Source organism: Lynx rufus, unplaced genomic scaffold (assembly GCF_022079265.1).
Source record: "Lynx rufus isolate CCGP_SWC_20201006 ecotype Redwood Valley unplaced genomic scaffold, mLynRuf1.p SCAF_27, whole genome shotgun sequence".
In the NCBI taxonomy this organism is placed as follows: domain Eukaryota; kingdom Metazoa; phylum Chordata; class Mammalia; order Carnivora; family Felidae; genus Lynx; species Lynx rufus.
In genome coordinates this window covers 2221926-2241975 of record NW_025814842.1, presented here as the reverse complement: position 1 = coordinate 2241975, position 20050 = coordinate 2221926, and the positions used below count along the sequence as shown (strand labels likewise).

Below are 20050 nucleotides of genomic sequence, written 5' to 3'. Positions count from 1 at the left end.
GACGCGGTGGGCCCCGGAGGGGCGCCCTCCACTTGCTCACCTTTTCGGTGGGAGGAGCCCGCCGTCCCGGCCCCACCGGGGGCAGCAGGCAGGGAAGGGCGCCGCGTGGGAGCGCCGGTGAGCACACACCTGTCCCGCCACACCCGGCTGCGGGTGGCGAGCCGCGAGCCGGGCCCCTCGCACGCACACTGCCGGGCTGGGCGGGAGAGGCGGGGCAGGGGGGGCGGCCCTCCCTGCCCTCCCTGCCCTCCCTGCCCTCCCTGCCCGGCCTGGCTCACCCCTCTCCCTGCTCACGTCCCGGCCCCCGACACGGGCAGGGACTGCGGGCCGGCCGCCCTGGCACCAGCAGGTCCACGGAGCCACAGCTCGGACCACGCCTTCGGCCCCGTGGTCGTGGCTCCGGGATGCCTCCAGAAGGCCTCCCCCGCTTCTGGCCCCAGCGGTGCTTTCCTTGAGGCTCCTCTTTCGCGGCCTCGACTCCTGGGCAGTGAGCGCCAGGCTTTTCTGTTTCCCAAAGTCTGAGTCCCCTGCTCCACCTCCGGGTTTCTCCCCGCGTCATGATCTCCGCAGCTGGATCTTATTTTCAAGCACTGGGGCTCATGAATGTTTCAACAGAGCGTAAATAGCCACTTTCTAGCCGCTCCCCGCTGCCGCCTGCTAGCCCGCTCTCCTTCCCGGCATGCCCAGTCCGCCGGGCGGCGGAAGGTAATGATGCTCTGTCCCCACACGTGGGGCCCGGCCTCCCCCTCCCTGCCTCTTCTCCCCTCCTCCTCCTCCTCCCCCTCTTCCTTTTCCTGCTCCCCCTCCTCCCTTCTTCCTCCCCCTCCTCCCCCTTCCTCCCTTTCCTCCTCTCTTTCCTCCCTTTCCTCCTCCCCCTTCTCCCTCTCCTCCCCCTCCTCCCCTCCTCCCCTTCCTCCTCCCCTCCTCCCCTTCCTCCTCCCCCCTTCCTCCTCCCCCTCCTCCCTCCCTTCCTCCTCCCCTTCCTCCTCCCCCTTCCTCCTCCCCTTCCTCCTCCCCCTTCCTCCTCTCCCTTCCTCCCCCCCTCCTCCCCTCCTCCCCCCCTCCTCCCCTCCTCCCCTTCCTCCTCCCCTCCTCCCCTTCCTCCTCCCCTCCTCCCCTTCCTCCTCCCCTTCCTCCTCCCCTCCTCCCCTTCCTCCTCCCCTCCTCCCCTTCCTCCTCCCCTTCCTCCTCCCCTCCTCCCCTTCCTCCTCCCCTCCTCCCCTTCCTCCTCCCCCCTTCCTCTTCCCCCTCCTCCCTCCCCTTCCTCCTCCCCCTCCTCCCTCCCCTTCCTCCTCCCCTCCTCCCCTCCTCCCCTTCCTCCTCCCCTCCTCCCCTTCCTCCTCCCCTCCTCCCCCCTTCCTCCTCCCCTCCTCCCCCCTTCCTCCTCCCCTCCTCCCTCCCCTTCCTCCTCCCCTCCTCCCTCCCCTTCCTCCTCCCCTCCTCCCTCCCCTTCCTCCTCCCCTCCTCCCTCCCCTTCCTCCTCCCCTCCTCCCTCCCCTTCCTCCTCCCCTCCTCCCTCCCCTTCCTCCTCCCCTCCTCCCTCCCCTTCCTCCTCCCCTCCTCCCTCCCCTTCCTCCTCCCCCTCCTCCCTCCCCTTCCTCCTCCCCCTCCTCCCTCCTCTTCCTCCTCCTCCTCTTCTTCTTCCCTCTCCTCCTCCCCCTCTCCTCCTCCCCCTCGTCCTCCTCCTCGTCCTCCTCACAGGAACAGGCTCCTCCCCTCTTCCCAGCCTGGTTTCCTAGCCCAGCAGAAAGTCTCCAGGCAGCACGCTGGCCAGCAGTGCCCCCCAGAGGTGTAGTCCTGTGGTCCGAATTCAGTGCAGGGAAGGTCCCGCCTCTCAGGGTCGCATTTGTAGGGCCTTTCTTCGAGGGGGCAGAGAGCTCAGCCAGCGATGGGCCTTAACCCCCCCCCCAGGGGCGTGGGAAGGACCCGACCAGGGATCCCCCGTTTCTCCCTGAACGTTAATCAGACAGCCCCGTTGGTTCAGGCCTCCCTGGTGCGTGTGGCGTGGACGTCCCGGGCCTGACTGTTAGGGCGGTTTTAGCTTCCACTGTGTCGTGCGGCTCGGTGCGTGCGGGGCTGATTGGCGGTTTAGGTTCGGGATTTATGTTACAGGCGTTCGGTCTGCTGCATTTATTGTGTTTGTAGCGTATGCCCTGCGTCCTCCAGCGGGATTTGTAAAAACTTACACTGAAGGACCCTGACGTCGAATAAGGTTAAAACGACAAGGTGCCATGGCCCAGCCGTGTGCTAACACCTCTGGGCAGTGTCCACGAAAGTTAAGTGTGTGGATGACCAAGGACCCAGTAGTCCCAGCTCTGGGAGTAGAGCCAGGGGAGACGAGGGCACGGGCCACCAGAGGTCCGTGGGAGAGCGTTCGCGGCAGAGCAAGCCCTCAGAGCCGAAACCTTCAAACGGCACAGATGCGCCCGCCAGAGAAGGGACACCGGGCGGAGGCGCCACGTGGCAGCGTCACGACGAGGGTCACAGACACGAGGCTGAGCTGCGGAAGCCAGACGCGGAAGTCAGGGCCTGTGCCTCCGTTTCCGTGAGCCAGGCACAGCTCGGCCCCGGTGACGGCAGGCGGGATGGCATTCCCCGGAGACCGGTGTTGACCAGGGGGCCGTGAGAGCTCATCAGGCACAGCGCTTAAGAAGGATGAGGTTTGCTGCGTGCAGTCCTTCCAGAGTCAAAGCAAAAAACCACCACGGTGGTGGGGCAGGTGTAGCAGTTGTAGCGGAGACCCCGGACTCGTTCTCTCTAGAAGAACCCCCCCACCACCACCCGATTGCTTCGTTGTAGCGAGACTCTAGATCTGTTCGCTGTAGTGGAGATTGCAGATCCGCTCGTTGTAGCAGAAACCTCCATTAGTTCACTCTCTAGGAGACTCCGGATTCGTTCGCGGTAGCGGGGAACCCAGATTCGTTCTCTCGAAGATCCCGGATCCGTTCGCGGTAGCGGAGAACCCAGATTCGCTCGCGGTAGCGGAGACCCCGGATACGTTCGCTCTAGTAGACACCCCCCCCCCGCCCGATTGTTTCGTTGTAGCGGAGACTCTAGATCTGTTCGCTGTAGTGGAGATTGCAGATCCATTCGTTGTAGCAGAAACCTCCGATTAGTTCACTCTATAGGAGACCCTGGATTTGTTCAATGTAGCAGAGATCCCGGATCCGTTCGCAGTAGCGGAGATCTCGTATCCATTTGCTATAACGGAGACCCCGGATTCGTTCACTCTAGTAGACACCCCCCACCACCACCCCCCCCCCCGATTGCTTCGTTGTAGTGGAGACCCTAGATCTGTTCGCTGTAGTGGAGATTGCACATCCGTTCGTTGTAGCAGAAACCTCCGATTAGTTCACTCTATAGGAGATCCCGGATCCGTGCGCGGTAGTGGAGACCCCAGATTCGTTCTCTGTAGCGGAGATCCCGGATTCGCTCGCGGTAGCGGAGACCCCGGGTTGTTTGCACCCTAGCACAAAACCTAGCTCTGAGCCAAGACAAAGAGAGAAAGCCACGAAGGACACCTCGCTCATCGCGGGGAGTCCCCGCAGCTCTGAGGGGGACGCACCATAGGGGCGTGTCCTCTGTGGGCGGCGACGGGTGGATTTGCGCCCCGAGGCGCTTGGCGGCGGGAGGCCCCCGCGACCACCAGCCGGCCGCATCCCCTCCGCCTTGTGTGCCCCCACAGGGTACCGGAAGCTGCTGAAGGACATGGAGGAGGGCCTGGTCACGTCCGGGGACTCGTTCTACGTCCGGCTGAACCTGAACATCTCCAGCCAGCTGGACGCCTGCACCATGTCGCTCAAGTGCGACGACATCGTGCACGTCCGGGACACCATGTACCAGGACAGGCACGAGTGGCTGTGCGCGAGGGTCGACCCTTTCACGGACCATGACCTCGACGTGGGCACCATACCCAGCTACAGCCGGTGGGTCCCGGGCCGGCGCCAGGGCGGGGGGCTACTGCCCAGCAGAGGGGCCCCCAGGGGGACTCCGCCTGTTTCCTCCTCCTCCTGGAAGCCTCCCCTGCCTCCCCAGGGGTGTTGCTCCCTTAAACCCTGTTGCTTCCCTAATGCCCGGGGCACCTCTCCCGGTCATCTGTAGAAAACTGGGCTCTCGGTTTTACGCCCCTTTGCTTCTCACTGCCTGTCCGCGGGCCACCTCCCTGACGTCCTTCCGTAATCACGTAGCAGTGGGGCGGCAGCCTTCCTCTGGCTAGGCGCGCAGGCTCCCGGGACGCGCGTTCCGCTCAGGCCGGCCCCGTGAGGTCAGCATCGGCAGCCCGGGTCTACAGATGAGGAAACCGAGGCTCAGGGGAGTGACTTTGCCACAGCCAGCACTGGCTGCAGGATTCGAGACCGGCGGCCGGGTTTCGTGTCCTCCCTGGGGGAGCACCCCCCGCCCCAGACCCTGCTGGGAGGCACCGGGGCACGGGGGCAGGCTGGCGCCGGCTTCCCCAGGCCCTGCCCTGAGGGTCTGCCCTCCCCTCCCGTCTCCCCAGAGCCCAGCAGCTCCTCCTGGTCAAGCTGCAGCGCCTGATGCACAGGGGCAGCCGAGAGGAGGCGGACCCCACGCACCACACCCTGAGGGCGCTCCGGGTAGGTCACCCCACAGCCGTGCCGGCCTCGCACCAGCCCCCAGGCTCGTTTCCGGACGGCTCACGAACGGGAGCCGCTGACGTCATCAGGGACTTGGTTCCTCGGGAATGGGACGGTCCCCCCAGAAGGGGCCCCGCCCTCAGGGACCCCCCCAAGCTGGGTGGCAGGACAGCGTGTCCCCTGTGTCTCTGGCCTCTGCCGGAACGAGTCTCGGGGCTCCTCTTACCCTCCAAGCTCGTTCCCTGTCTGGAATGCTTCGATTCCACGTCTGGCACAGAGGGGGCTCGAGGACGTGTCTCTGGTTCTCGGCAGCCTTCCTGGGCTCACGCGTCCTGCCGAGCCCAGCGCATCTGACCGATTGATACCTGATTTCAGAACACCCTGCAGCCTGAAGAGCTGGTTTCCACCAGCGACCCCCGGGTCAGTCCCCGCCTCTCTCGGGCAAGTTTCCTTTTCGGCCAACTCCTCCAGGTAAAGTTGTCCAGAGCGCCGACTGACTTTGCGGTCACGTTTTGCCGGGGCTCCCCCCTGCCGCTGCTGGGAAGAGAAGACTCTTTCAGAGTATCAGTGCTTGGTGTTTGTGCACCACCTGCAACTTTTCACGGCACCTCCCACCTCCCGTCCCGTTTGATCCTCACGGTGACAGGTCGGGAGACAGTCTGTACACCCGTTGGAAGCAGTCCCGCTTTCGTAAAAGACTTGAAGACCTATGGCTAAAAGAATCTAAACAAGTTAGCTATTAGAAAAAAATCAGAAACGGTGTATCAGGAGAAGAAAACAAACGTCGCAAGTGTCCGGGTCAGTGTAGTCCCTCAGACTGAGCGTTAAACGTATCTCTGAGCACCCTGGCAGCCGAGGAGAAAAGAGAAAGCGTACAGATTCTTTAAATCTTATCTGACCACAGACACGTCGTAGCTCTTTGGGACCAGAAAAAATTTATCGCTTGTACTTAATTCTATAATGAGTTTTTTTTTTATTTTGCATGAACCGTTACATAAGGAACACTGATTAGCCTAGTAGGTGCTGCCTTCGGAAGAAATTTCACATAAATGCAGTAAGCATTCTGTGCAGAGCTAAGTGAGTCACGTTAAGGTGCGGTCCCTCGAGGACGTTTCTGTGTTGGTACTTTGCTAAACGGGCCCCCGTGGAGTTGGTGTGCCACACTCCACTGAGCCATCCTGCTGTTGGGACATAGGAAACCCAGAGGAGTGGTTCACGGCATGGCCCAGAAACCAGGTAGACGCAGACAGGTGCCAGAAAGATACGGAGGTGGAAGGGAACCCTAGCGAATCTGAGCTCCTCCTGAAGGCAGGGCCACGCGGGAACACACGTTACTGCCTTCGTGTCGCGCGAGACTTGGCAACCTTGAGCGTCTCCTGGTGGCTCACCCAAGGACCAGTTGACCACAGAGCCAGGCCGAGACCTCGGCTCCCTGGATTTTTCTCCCTACAGAAGGAGGGTGTGGAGAGACTCAGAGTAGCCCAGGGAATGTGGTGGGAACTCGGATTCTGTGTCCACCAGTGGGGCATCCCTTTCCACCCTCCAGGGCCCAACTCTGAGTTGTGCGGGGAGGACTGGGGGATACCAAGGGAGGGGTTGTAGAGAACCGTGTCGTGGGAGGTGGAGCCATCCTGCACAGGCCACCCAAGGCGGGCGGTCCGTGGGCCATCCTGCCAGCGGGGCTCCTTGCCAGGGACCTCCCCCCCGCGGCTCCCCAAAAGGCACTGGGGATTGCCAGAGGGCCTCTCGCACCCCAGCCCTCGGCAGGCTTCGTGCCTGGTTAGGGAGGAGGGAGTGGGCATCTGTTTGCTCACCTACAATGACGTCCCCTCTCAGCCTGCTGGACATCTCCCATTTTTACAGGGGGAGGTGACTGACCCTGGCCCCCAGGAGCAGAGCTGGGGTCCAAGCAGAGGTCTGCCCGTGCCCGGGTTGAGGCAGCTTGGTCTGGTTAGAAGCAAAGGCCCCCCCTCTGTCCTCCAGTTCGTCAGCAGGTCCGAGAACAAGTACAAAAGGATGAACAGCAACGAGCGGGTCCGCATCGTCTCGGGGAGCCCGCTGGGGAGCCTGGCCCGGTCATCGCTGGACGCCAGCAGGCCCTCGACCGAGAAGCAGGAAGGTATGGCGCTGACCGCCTCGCCCCTCCCACCTCCTGCTGGCCTGGAGGCTGCGGGAGTCCCAACAGGGCCCTTGGGTCCCCACAAGGGGGGCTGGGACACCTGCTTCCTCCAAAGAGGGGGTTCCCCCATGGGGGGAGCCTCCAGGGGACCTGCCTGGCCTTGGCGGGAGGAGCGCACGGCCTCCGAGGGCGGCGTCCCGCCAGGCTCACCCCTGATGCGTGCTCGCTGCAGTCGGTCTGAGCCCAGATGCCCGTGTTAATTGGAGCTGTTTGCTGGGAAGCGTTCGCCTATTGATTTCTTTCCCCGCTGCCTATTTCTTGCCATTTATCAAGCCGGCCAGGGGTCACCGGCCGCACGGCACCCTGCGGAAGGGTGTGCCGGTGGCCGGCCAGGCCTCCTGCTGTCCTCGGGGGCCGGGCTGGCCCAGGCGCTGATGGTCAGAGGGCCTGGGCTCCCCTCCAGACCGGCCCTTCGGAAGGCCGGGGCAGGGCACCAAGTGAAACACAAGACGCTGGTTTCTGGGGAGGCGGTTGCTCGAGCTGCCCGGGGCTGGCTCCGCTCTGCTCCCCACACACCAGCCAGAGAGGCTTGAAAAGGTGGAAAGGAGGCCGTGTCTCCCCCTGCCTCCGACGCTGCTGGCGTCCCAGAGCTCCTGACATAAGCCCCAAGCCCCTCTCAGCCGGCTCTGCCCACCCCTGCCCCGAACGCCCTTCTGCCGCTGTCCTCCCCTGCCTCCTCGTGTCTCAGCGCCGGCCCCAGTCCCCGACTGTCCTCAGTGAAGCCATCCGTGCCCGTCCGGCTGCCGCCCCCTCCCGGAGAGCTCCTGCCACTGCCCGCAGTGATGAACAGTGTGGCTCATCACGGGCTTACCTGCCGCCTGCCACCCCCCCTCCCCCAGTGCAAGCCCCGGGCGGCAGGGCCGTCGCCTCAGCTCCTGGAACAGGGCCCAGCCCGTGGGTCACGTAGACCTTCCTGCCGGCCAGCGGGCTCCGTGGGGCCGGGAAGCCTCCCGGGACGGTGGGCGGGCAGGACGTCCCAGCCGGCCCTTTCCTGTCCCCTCCCAGAGCCGGACCCCGAGAGCGAGCTCGGCAAGAACCTCAGCCTGATCCCCTACAGCCTGGTGCGCGCCTTCTACTGCGAGCGCCGCCGGCCCGTCCTCTTCACGCCCACCGTGCTGGCCAAGGCGCTGGTCCAGAAGCTGCTCAACTCCGGAGGCGCCATGGAGCTCACCATGTGCAAGCCGGGTGAGTGTGGGCCGGGACCGTCCTCGTGTGCCCCTCCTGCGTCCCGCCAGGCGCGGCAGGAGAGCCTGCGGACCTGCTGTGCCCGGCAGGGCGGGTCTCGGGCCCGGGGGCCACGCCGGCCCTCTCGGAGCGCCCTGTGGCCCCAGAGCAGGGGAAGCAGGCCTTCACTTCCCCGTTCACGCTGAGGGTTCAGGGCGGAGGTCACAGAGCGTGTCAGGAGGCGTGACTTGGGGTCCCCGCTCTGAGCCCTGAGGTTAACAGGCAGGCCACCCATCGCTAGGGCTTCCGTGTCCTGGGTGTGGCTGGGGGACCACGGTCAGACGCCCTGCACACGGCGCTGAGCCCCAGTCCTGGCTGCGAGCTGGAATCGTCCTCAGCACCGTGCGTGTTTAAACCGTGGACGTCCGGGGCCACCCCGCACCAGCCAGCCGTCAGGTGCCCGGCGGGGTTTAGTTATGCCGAGATACACGTAACAAGGAATGTGCCACGCGGACCGTGTTAAGTGTCCGGTTCAGGGGTAGTAGGTACGTTTATCTCCAGAACTTTCTCTTCTTCCCGAGCCGAAGCTCCGCCCCCACCCCAGGGCCCACCGCTCTCTGTCTCTCTCTGTGAGTCTGTCTCCTCCCGGGAGCATCTGTCCTTTTGCCCCCGGCTCGCGTCACTCAGCATCAATCACGTCCTCGAGGTCCACGCGTGTGGTAGCAGGTGCCAGCCCAGTTACGGCCCACGCTATCCCACGGTGTGGATGTGCCACATCGTGTTTCTCCGTCACCCATCCGTGGACACGTGGGTCGCTCCCGCCTCTCAGCTGCTGTGAATCCTGTTTGTGAACGTGGGCGAGTGAGCATCTCTTCAGGCCCCCGCCTCCGGCTCTTGGGGGGCTGGACCCGGAAGCGGGGTGGCTGGCTCCCGTGGCGATTCCACGTTTTTTGTTCCGTTCCGTTTGAACTTGAAGCTGCCACCCTCGTGTGGCCAGCAGCTGTCACCTCACGTTCCCACGAGCACATGCCAGGGTCCCAGCCTCTCCCCCACCTCACCAAAGCTTGCTTTCTTTACTGTCAGCCTAGGGGAGGTGAGGGAGGGGCGTCGAGACCAGAAGTCCGTCCTCCGAGGATCAGTATACACATAACAACACGCCCCCGTTTTAAGCGTGCAGTGTTGCAAATGCCTGCACCCCGTGACCCCAGCCACAGCCAGGAGATGGAACGTTGCGTCCCCTCAACAGGCTCCCTCGGGCCCCCCTCCACCCTCTGCCCCAGGCACTGTTCATCTCCTTCCTGTGACACGTTGGTTTTCGTTTTCTAGACTTTTCTGTAAATGGAACCATGCCATGTGGAACCATTTGCATCTGGCTCCCTTCACCCCACGTCGTGTTCTAGAACTCGTCGTGGTGGTGTTCCCGCTGCCGAGCCGCGGTCCTGTGGGCAGAGCAGCCTTACCCGTCGGGAGTCCGTGGTGCAGAGCCCCTCCCCCACCCGGAGGTTCTCACATGGGCCCCGGGGCTGGGAACACGTGGTACCGAGCGCTCAGAACAGCCCCGGGTGGGGGTGCGGACTTTGTAAGCATCAGTCAGCGCCGGTGTCGGGGTGGGACGCACCTGAGCAGGAGCAGGACGCCCCTCATTCCTGGGGGGGCAGCTCTGCACGCAGTCTTTCGCTGGATGTTGGCAGCGATGCCCCCCCAGGTCTCCCGGGACGCCTGGCCCTGTGGGAAGTGGGAGACGGCACCCCCAGTGTCCGGCCTCCCGTGGTGCGGACCCTCTACAGCCCCGGCCAGAAGGGCCTCCGCGCACAGTGTGGCTGGTGGGAGAGGTGGTGTTCTTGGAGGCGAGTGGTCTCCAGCTGAGGTTGTGCCCCACCCCCCCCCCACCGCGGCTACTGACCTGGGACAGGTCACCCACCTCTCTGTCCCTCACCTGCAAAACCAGCATAATGGCAGCCACTTGTGGTGGAAGCAAGGGGCTCGCAGATGGGCAGAGGCCAAGCCCAGCACGGGCCCCGGGTTCTCAGCCCCCCATGTGGAGCAGGCAGGACACGGACGTGGGTCCCTCGCCTCTCCGAGCGCCAGCTCCTGCAGCCACCGCGGTACCTACCTCCTTTCTCAGTACGGTCTGAGGTTTGGCAGAGCCTCGTTTGCAAATCCCACTCGGCCGCTCTGAACTCGGCAGGCATGCCCCGTGTTGCCCTTGGTGCTTTCACAGCCAGGGCGCTGCAGGTGCTGTAGGGCGGGGGTTCTAGGCTGCCTCCGTCCCCCCAAATCACCCACAAACCTGTAACACCTCCCCTGCTGGCTCTTCCCCAGATCCCTTCCAACTCCCTTGCGGTACATCCTGGAGTGTACATGCTAAACCTGGCCTAGTGTGGGCTCCCCGGCCAGCCTGGGCTTACGCGGGGAATTCTAGGCCTGAGCTGACCCCACTCTCCTTTCATAAATGGAGAACCTGAGGTCAAGAGATTGAAGATATGTTCAGGGTCACCCAGCAAGTGAATGAGGTCTGTAGTACATACCTCCTCCTCCAGGGAGCCTGCCTGCTCTCCTCTTCCCTCCATTCCTCCTCACTGCTGCCACAATAAGTACCCATCACTGCACCTGCTAAATTGTTGCATAATTTCTGTATCCCACGTTCTTCTTACTACATAGGTCACACATTCTCAAGTACGACAACAGCTATGTTTTTGTCATATTTTTATTCTAAAGCCTGACCCTTAGTAGATTTTCAGTAAGTACTAAATTTCAGTAAAAATTAACTTAATGGATGGGTGGACGGATGGAGGGATGGGGGTGGAGGAATGGATGAATGAACAGATGGGTAGGTAGAGGGATGGACAGGTAGATGAATAGATGGTTGGGTGGATAGAGAGGTGCATGGATGGATAAGTAGATGGTTGGTTGAATGGGTGGATGGATGGTTGGGTGGATAGGTAGATGGATGGATAAGTAGATGGATGGGTGAATGGATAGATGGGTAGATGAATGGGAGGGGGGATGGATGGATGGATGGATGGATAGATGGATGGATGGATACGTGGGTGAATGGGTGGATGGATGGATGGATGGATGGATGGATGGATGGATGGATGGTTATATGACTGGATGGATGGATGGTTAGGTGCATGGGTGAATGGGTGGGTGGATGGGTGGATGGATGGTTGGTTATAGGACTGGATGGATGGATGGTTGGGTGCGTGGGTGAATGGATGTGTGGGTGGGTGGATGGATGGATGGGTGGGTAGATGGATGGATGGGTAGGTAGATGGCTGGCTGGCTAGATGACTGGATGGATGGGTGGGTGGATGGATGGATGGTGGATGGTTATAAGACTAGGTGGATGGATGGTTGGGTGCATGGGTGAATGGGTGGGTGGGTGGGTGGATGGATGGATGGTTGGTTGGGTGGGTGGGTGGGTGCATAGGTAGATGGATGGATAAGTAGATGGATGGGTGAAGGGGTAGATGAATGGGAGGGTGGATGGATGAATGGAGGGATGAGTGGTTGGTTGGATGGGTAGATGGATGGATGGGTGAGTTGTTGGATGGCTGGTTGGATGGGTGGCACATGAATGATGGATGAATGGATGGATGGATGGTTGGGTGGATGGACGGGTGGATTGTTGGATATATGACTGGATGGATAGATGGTTGGGTGCGTGGGTGGATGGATGGATGGATGGATGGGTGGGTAGATGGCTGGCTGGCTGGCTGGCTAGATGACTGGATGGATGGGTGGGTGGGTGGGTGGGTGGATGGATGGATGGATGGATGGTTATATGACTGGATGGATGGATGGGTGGGTGCATGGGTGAATGGATGGGTGGGTGGGTGGATGGATGGATGGATGGATGGATGGTTATATGACTGGATGGATGGATGGGTGGATGCATGGGTGAATGGATGGGTGGGTGGGTGGATGGATGGATGGGTGGGTAGATGGCTGGCTGCTGGCTGGCTAGATGACTGGATGGATGGGTGGGTGGATGGGTGGATGGTCGATGGTTATAAGACTAGATGGATGGATGGTTGGGTGCATGGGTGAATGGGTGGGTGGATGGATGGATGGGTGGGTGGATGGATGGATGGTTGGGTGGATGGGTGGGTGGGTGGATAGGTAGATGGATGGATAAGTAGATGGATGGGTGAATGGATAGATGGGTAGATGAATGGGAGGGGGGATGGATGGATGGATGGATGCGTGGGTGGATGGATGTGTGGGTGGATGGATGGATGAATGGATGGATGGATGGATGGATGGATGGATGGTTATATGACTGGATGGATGGATGGTTAGGTGCATGGGTGAATGGGTGGGTAGATGGGTGGATGGATGGTTGGTTATAGGACTGGATGGATGGATGGCTGGGTGCGTGGGTGAATGGATGTGTGGGTGGGTGGATGGATGGATGGGTGGGTAGATGGCTGGCTGGCTAGATGACTGGATGGATGGGTGGGTGGATGGATGGATGGTAGATGGTTATAAGAGTAGATGGATGGATGGTTGGGTGCATGGGTGAATGGGTGGATGGATGGGTGGGTGGGTGGGTGGATGGATGGATGGATGGATGGATGGATGGTTATATGACTGGATGGATGGATGAGTGGATGCATGGGTGGGTGGATGGGTGGGTGGGTGGATGGATGGATGGATGGATGGATGGATGGTTATATGACTGGATGGATGGATGGATGGATGGATGGATGGGTGGATGCATGGGTGAATGGATGGGTGGGTGGGTGGATGGATGGGTGGGTAGATGGCTGGCTGGCTGGCTAGATGACTGGATGGATGGGTGGGTGGATGGGTGGATGGTCGATGGTTATAAGACTAGATGGATGGATGGTTGGGTGCATGGGTGAGTGGATGGATGGATGGGTGGGTGGATGGATGGATGGTTGGGTGGATGGGTGGGTGGGTGGATAGGTGGATGGATAAGTAGATGGATGGGTGAATGGGCAGATGGGCAGATGAATGGGAGGGGGGATGGCTGGCTGGATGGATGAGTGGTTGGTTGGATGGGTAGATGGATGGATGGGTGAGTTGTTGGATGGCTGGTTGGATGGGTGGCAAATGGATGATGGATGGATGGGTGGATGGATGGATGGATGGTTGGTTATATGACTGGATGGATAGATGGTTGAGTGCGTGGGTGAATGGATGAATGGGTGGGGGGATGGATGGTGGATGGTTGGTTGGATGGGTGGGTGGGTGGATAGGTAGATAGATGGATAAGTAGATGGATGGGTGAATGGATAGATGGGTAGATGCATGGGAGGGGAGATGGATGGATGGATGGATTGATGGATGGAGGGATGAGTTGTTGGATGGCTGGTTGGATGGGTGGCACACGGATGATGGATGGATGGATGGATGGTTGGGTGCGTGGGTGAATGGATGAATGGGTGGGTGGATGAATGGATGGATGGATGGTTATCAGACTAGACGGATAGATGGTTGGGCGCGAGGGTGAATGGATGGGTGGGTGGGTAGATGGCTAGCTGGCTGTCTGGCTAGATGACTGGATGGATGGGTGGGTGGATGAGTAAAGCTGGAGATCCTTCATGATAGGCAGTTCGCTAGTATCGTACCTCAGTGCATGAGTTACTTTGTCCAATGAAACTTAATGCTGAGAATTCATGAAGCAGCTCTTCTGGGTGCTGCTGTGGGAAGTGTAAGGAACCATGACCTTGACCCCGCCCTTGAGAAGCCTCATAGTCTGGTAGAGGAGCCACAGTTGATTTAAGTGGCCAGAAGGGGATCAACATGCAGTTCTGTCCAGTCCAGAAAGGGGAGGTTTGTGCTGCTCTCAGGACTGGCCTTCTGTCCACAGATGTTGTCACCAGAGACGAGTTCCTCAGGAAGCAGAAGACGGAGACCATCATCTACTCGCGAGAGAAGAACCCCAACACTTTCGAATGCATCGTTCCCGCCAACATTGAAGCTGTGGCCGCCAAGGTGAGCTGGGGTGAGGGCGCCTCCGCCGTGCAGAGGGGAGGGGTGCAGAGTCCCCCTCCCCTCCCTGTGGGCAAACCCCCTTCTCCTCCTTTTCTCACCTGCCCGGTGTTACCTCGCCACACACCCTCGTCCTCCAGGCTCCGACGTGCACGCTTATGTTTTAGAACCACTCCGTGCCTCCGACGGCTCCCTGGCACTGGTGTTCTGGTTTGCATTGTCTCGGGCTATGCGTGCGCCTGGCCGTGACAACAAGGGCCGGAGCTAGAGGGAGCGTGTGTCGGGACAAGAGACAGGGAGAGCGAGCGGGCGACAGGAGTCATGTTCACCTCAGGAGGGAAAATGGAGCAGCAGAAGGGTTATTGGTGGCAACGCAGGAGAGGTGTCTGCACACGATTTAGAGTCTTCTGGAGCCGGGCGATGTGATCCTTATCAGCCCCAGGCATCGATTTCTTTCTCATTCTGGGACCTTTGGAGAGCAAAGCCATCAGTTGAGTGCCACCCCAGCATCTGGGGGTCACCTCTGCAGTGGGCGGCGACCCTGGACGAGGAGCCAGGAGCAGGTGCCCACCGGAGCCCCGCATCTGCCCCCCCCCAACACGTCCCCACATGGTCACTCAGGCAGAAGAACGTATGGGCAGAGCTCTCAGCCAGCCTGGAATCGCTCATTTAGGGGATGGTGACGTTGGAGTAGAGAGCACAGGAGTGGGCAGGGTGGCCACTGGAAAGGTGAAACCACGCCGCGTGGATGGTGGCCGTGCTGGTGGGGAGTGAGGGCAGTGACCGGAAGGAGCGCGGGGGTGGGTTGTGAAGACGCGCTGAGCGGCACGCTTAGGGAGGGACACGTGCGCTGTTTTCTAGATCCACGTTCTAGTTCAACGCAAAGGGCTCGGGCATCTGGGGGTTTGTTTGCTTCTGACGTGACACTCTCAGCAAAACAGAGATTTGTCCTCCAGAAGCGAGGAGCCCATGGGTGCCAGGGAACCCTGCCCGAGAACCCTCGGCAGTACTCCCAAGGTCGTCCAGCCCCTGCTCGCCTTTCCGGTGTTTTCTGCCCTTGCTTCGTACCGAGAATGCCTCCGTGAGCCCAGGGGAGTAGCAGGTGCTCTTGAAGCTGACTTTGATTTTTGCACCGAAAGTCGTTCACCCCCCACCCCCACCCCCGATGCACCTCGGGCCGGGCCCTGCTGGCACATGGCACCTGCAGCCCGGGGTCCAGGCAGGCGGGGGCTTGTCCCGCAGAGGTCGGGCTTCACCTCGGGTCGTTCCCTGGGGCAGCGGGGGACGTGGGGACACTCGGGGCTCTCGCCCCTGCCCCTGCCCCAGCCGCCCGGCTGCCCGGAGGGGCTGGGGAGCTGCTGACCGCTGGCCCCCGTTCCGCAGGACAAGCACTGCCTGCTGGAGGCCGGGATCAGCTGCACCAGAGACTTGATCAAGTCCAGGATCTACCCCATCGTGCTCTTCATCCGGGTGTCAGAGAAGAACATCAAGAGGTTCAGGTGGGGCCCCGAGACCCCCCCTGCTCCCACCGCCACACCTCCGGCTGCTTGGCGTCCCCGCTCACCCCTTCAGCGGGTCCTCGTCCAGGGCCAGGCATGGCCCCCTACCTCCAGCAGCGGAGACCATACCACACAGGCACCACGTCCCCGGGGACCCGGGGGGGACAAGTGCCGAGGTGGGTGCTGGACCCACCTCGCAGGACCCGGGTGGCTGGGGAAGCGAAGCTGATGTTGGACCAGCCCCAGTGCGGTGAGGGTGGGCCGGGCAGGTGCAGAGGAGAGGCCCCAGACCTCAGGCGGGGACAGGGGCAGGCGGCGGTGGGGACCTTGCAGCCACGGGGGCCCCAGCCATGCCGAGCGATACGATCTAACACGGGGCGTAAAGGGCTCCCTCCGCCTGCTGTGTGGACACAGGGGTCAGGACGGCCGGGGCACGTGCTGGGACCCGGATCCTGTCTCGCGGGTGGTGCGGAAAGGTCCGATTCTGAATCCACGTTCCAGGTCAAGCCTGTGCGTTTTGCTGGAGGGTTGACTGTGGGGTTTGGGGCCTGGCTGTCACGTGGCATTGTCCCTGACCTCTGCCCCGCGAGGCCCCGGCTGAGGCGAAGAGAGGTTGGGCCACTCCCCTGTAGCTCCAAATCTTTACTGAGCACCTGTTCAGGGCCCAGCACCGGGGATCCCACGAGTGAGCAAACGAGACAGAGGCCCCCACCTCACCATTGCGCACGCATTCTGACCGCTGCCGTCCACAGCCCAGAAGTGAACGCGTGTTGGGGGAGGCGGTGGGGGGTGGGGCTGGCGCCCTGGGGTACTGCTGGCGGGAGCATGAAATGCTACAGCGGCCGAGGAAGACGGGGGTATGGAGGTTCCTCCTCGAATGACCCGCCCAAAAGGATCGAAAACAGTCTCAAAAAGATAGGCGCTCACCTGTGTTCACGGCAGCGCTGTTCACAAGAGCCAGGAGGTAGAAGCAACCCGGCGTCCACGGGTGGACGATGGATAAACACGATGTCGTTCATCCACACGCTGGAATATGATTCAGCCTTAAAAAGGAAGAACAGTCTAGGGGCACCAGTCGTTAAGCGTCCGACTTCAGCCCAGGTCATGATCTCGCAGTTCGTGAGTTCGAGCCCCACATTGGGTTTTGTACTGACAGCTCAGAGCCTGGAGCCTGCTTCGGATTCTGTGTCTCCCTCTCTCTCTCTCTGCCCCTCCCCCACTCAGGCTCTGTCTTCCTCTCTGCCCCTCCCCCACCCGGGGTTCTCGTTCTCTCTCTCTTTCTCAAAAATAAACAGTAAAAAAAAAAAAAGAAACATTCTGGCACCTGCTCCAGCACGGATGAACCTTGGAGACATGACGCTCGGTGCCAGCAGCCAGACGCACAAAGGGTTAGGGTGAGGTCCCTGGAGGAGTCTGGTTCACAGAGACAGAAAGTAGTCAGTGGTGCGGGGGGCTGGGGGGGGGGGGGGAGAGGGAATGAGTGTGCTAATGGGTATGAGTTTCGGTTTTGCGGGATGAAAAAGTTCCGGAGGCTGATGGCACAACAGCGTGAATAAACATGACACCAAGTGAACTGCGCGCTTAAAAACGACGGGGTTTACCACCTCCCTTGGCACGTCAACCAGCCCTGAAAATGGAGGTCTTCTTTTTAAAGTTTATTTATTTTTGAGAGAAAGAGAGAGCCGGGGAGGGGCAGAGAGAGGCAGAGAGAGAATCCCAAGCAGGCTCGCACCGTCAGCGCGGAGCCGCGTGCAGGGCTCGTGCCCGCGAACCGCGAGATCGTGACCTGAGCCAAAGTCGGATGCTCGACCGACTGAGCCGCCCGGGCGCCTTTGGAAGAAATTTGTTTGTTTGTTTGTTTGTTTTTTAAGTAAACGCAAAGGAAAGAAAAACTACAGATATTTTTTTAAGCCCCGCCTCTCGGGCCGGGCCGTGTGCTGGAAGGCGCCGCGCGCCGCGGGGACCCGGCGTGGCAGGTGGCGGCCCCCACAGCGGCTCGTGTCCCCCCCCCCCGCCCCGCCCACAGGAAGATGCTGTCCCGGCCCGAGACGGAGGACGAGCTCCTGCGGCTGTGCCGGCTGAAGGAGAAGGAGGTGGAGGCCTTGCCCTGCCTGTACGCCACGGTGGAGGCCGACATGTGGGGCAGCGTGGAGGAGCTGCTCCGCGTCCTCAAGGACAAGATCAGCGAAGAGCAGCGCAAGACCGTCTGGGTGGACGAGGACCAGCTGTGAGGCGGGGCCCGGACCCCGGAGGGGCTTGCGGACCCCGGCGGGCGGTGCCGTGGGCGCGAGGGGGCCCCGTCCACCCGGTCACGCGGGCCCCGGGGGGCTGAGGGGACGGACCCGGACCCGGACCCGTCCGCTGGGAACGGGCCGCCCCGGCCGCACGCGTCGTCGCGACGCCAGGCCGGAGGCCAGCGGCCCCTCGGGAGCCGAACAGCCGATGAATGTAACGCACCAACAGGTGTGCCAGCCGCGCGCGGGGCGGCGACCCTGAACGCGGGGGCGCGCCCGCCGGCCCTCGGGACGCAGGACGTACACGTCCCCAGGCAGGATGGCCGCGGCGGAAGGGGAAGCCCGCCGCGCGGCGACTTTTCTCTTTTCTCGCATTAAAACGTCTCCGTTTCCTCGTCCTCCACCTTTCCGAGAGCTGTTAGTACGTAGTGATTTGCAGAGGGGCGGAGCCCTTGCTGAGCGCGCAGACCACTTCCGGAAGAGCCTGGGGCGGGGCCACGTGAGGCGCGGGGAGCGGGCGGGGCCGCCATCGTCCGCGGCGCCCCCGGGCCAGACCTGACTTGGGCCTGGGCCTCGGGCGTGGTTACGAATAACCCCTTTGACGAAGACGCGTCCCGATTTGGGTGATAAGTTGTAGAGTCACTCTAGGAAGGGCCCTCCCTGGAAGGTCACCCTGCCCCCCCCAGACCCCAGCCCTGAGGCCAGGGCCCCCCCTCGGCTCTCTGATCGTGTGCACGTGGCGTCCATACGCGCAGCCCCACGTCGCCCTGCGGTTGGGCGCGTGGAGTAAGTGTCTCTGTTGGGTTTGTTTCCGCTGCCCAGGCGCCGGGGTGCGTGCGCGCGTGCGCGTCTGCCGGAAGCTCGTGCCTCCCTCCGCGGCGGAGAGCAAAGGCCCCGTGGGTTCTAGAGCCACTCTTCTCCCTGACCCCCTGGACGCAGACTTTCCCAGTATGGACCCGACAGGGTGTGGCCAAGCCAGGCCTCCTCCGGCCCGGCTCCGTGCTGAGTATTCGGCAGGTGGCAGGCTGGGGTTCACTCCCAGCTCTGTGTGTTCATGGGAACTGGGAGCAACCGCCGCTTGACAAACCAGGACCCGCATTCCCTCCCTTACTGACAGAATCCTGTTTTTATTCTGGGAAACTACGTGCAGCTCAAAGACCATATTCCCCAGCTTCCCTTGCAGCTAGGGTAATCAAGAAAGTGTAAGGCGACAAGGTGTTGGGGGAAGGACAGAGCAGACCGGCAGCCCTTTCCCTAGTTTCCTGCCTGGAATACAGCTGTGATGGCTGGAGCTCCTGCAGTCACCTTGGACCTTGAGGCGACCTTGAGAACGGAAACCCTACACAGAGGATGGTGGAACAGAAAAAGGAGTTAGCATGGCTGATGGCACTTTGGAGCCCGGGACGACTGCTTGGGTTTTGTTTACATGGGACAGACATAAATTTATGTTACGTGGCGGTCATTTCCGTCCTTGGTTACTTGCAGCGTAAAGCAATTCCTAACAACTACAGGAGCAACCCTGGCTCTTAGATACCATGGGTGTGAATTGATATGCTAGGTTTTTGTCACATGTTCAAGGTACAAATTATGAATAAAAGAGCTTCTGGTAAATACCTCACCCTAGAAAACAGTGCTGTACGTCCTGCATTTTTTTGTTTGTTTGTTTGTTTGTTTTGTTTTTAGCATTTTGACTCTCTGAAGTCAAATGAGCACCACAAAGCCTGGGGAGGTGCTACCGGGGATGGGAGGTTCCCGGGGGTGGGGGGAGCCTGGTCTCCTCGTCCCTCCGTGATGATGATTTGGCCCTACGCCACTGAGACCGGACGTTGCCAGGCAGAGCGACGCCTCTGAAAACAGTTACCGACGCCGCTTCTTCCGCAACAGCCCCCAGAATCAAGCTGGATGTGCTAGATCCGGAGAAACCCTGCTTTCCGGAGACCCGGCTGTGGTTGTTTAGGGCCAGAGAAGCCGCCCGCCTCGCGAGGAGCTGGAAGGTCCGCTTTCGTCTGATTAGAGTTTTACGCTCAACAGTAAATTTTCCCCAAGCCGAGGCAATCGTGTTTCCACCCCAACACCGCGCTTCCTCGTAAAGTACTTAGAGCCAAGGGGACAGACGTGACTGGAAAGGGGACCCGGAGTAAAAGGTCTGCTGATTTATTTATATTTATTTATTTAACCTCAGATTCTCAGGCTTGTGCGGAAAGAACCCGACCCGTGGCTTGCGTGTAATTTTGAGGGGTGGGGGGGAGACAAGGAGGGGTGAAGAGAGGCCACTCGTGGGGAGAGATACCTGGAAAAAGAAATGGCGATGGGTTCTTTTTGGCCCCCGGGGAGTTTTCGGGAGGCTCCAGAAGGCAGGGCTGTAGGGCCGTGTGTGTGTGAATCAGATGGGGCCGCCGGAGAGAAGGTCAGGAA

The 20050-nt window shown here is 61.1% G+C and overlaps 1 protein-coding gene across 5 annotated transcripts in view; it reads left to right on the top strand.

Annotated features, from left to right (window-relative positions):
• CARD11 (caspase recruitment domain family member 11) overlaps positions 1–19265 on the top strand; it is a 117396-nt gene extending 98131 nt beyond the window's left edge. For 4 of the 5 annotated variants that reach the window (XM_047089057.1, XM_047089059.1, XM_047089058.1 and 1 more), the window contains 9 exons: positions 3686–3926; positions 4499–4595; positions 4971–5066; positions 6579–6714; positions 7780–7959; positions 13781–13905; positions 15286–15401; positions 17428–17628; positions 18458–19265. In XM_047089057.1, the coding sequence (XP_046945013.1) occupies positions 3686–3926; positions 4499–4595; positions 4971–5066; positions 6579–6714; positions 7780–7959; positions 13781–13905; positions 15286–15401; positions 17428–17628; positions 18458–18542 (1277 nt within the window). In that variant the 3' untranslated portion in view covers positions 18543–19265. Of the gene's footprint in view, positions 1–3685; positions 3927–4498; positions 4596–4970; positions 5067–6578; positions 6715–7779; positions 7960–13780; positions 13906–15285; positions 15402–17427; positions 18028–18457 lie in introns of those variants that run through there. The other variant, XM_047089062.1, reaches the window with a different exon arrangement.
• Positions 19266–20050: the final 785 nt, after the last annotated feature.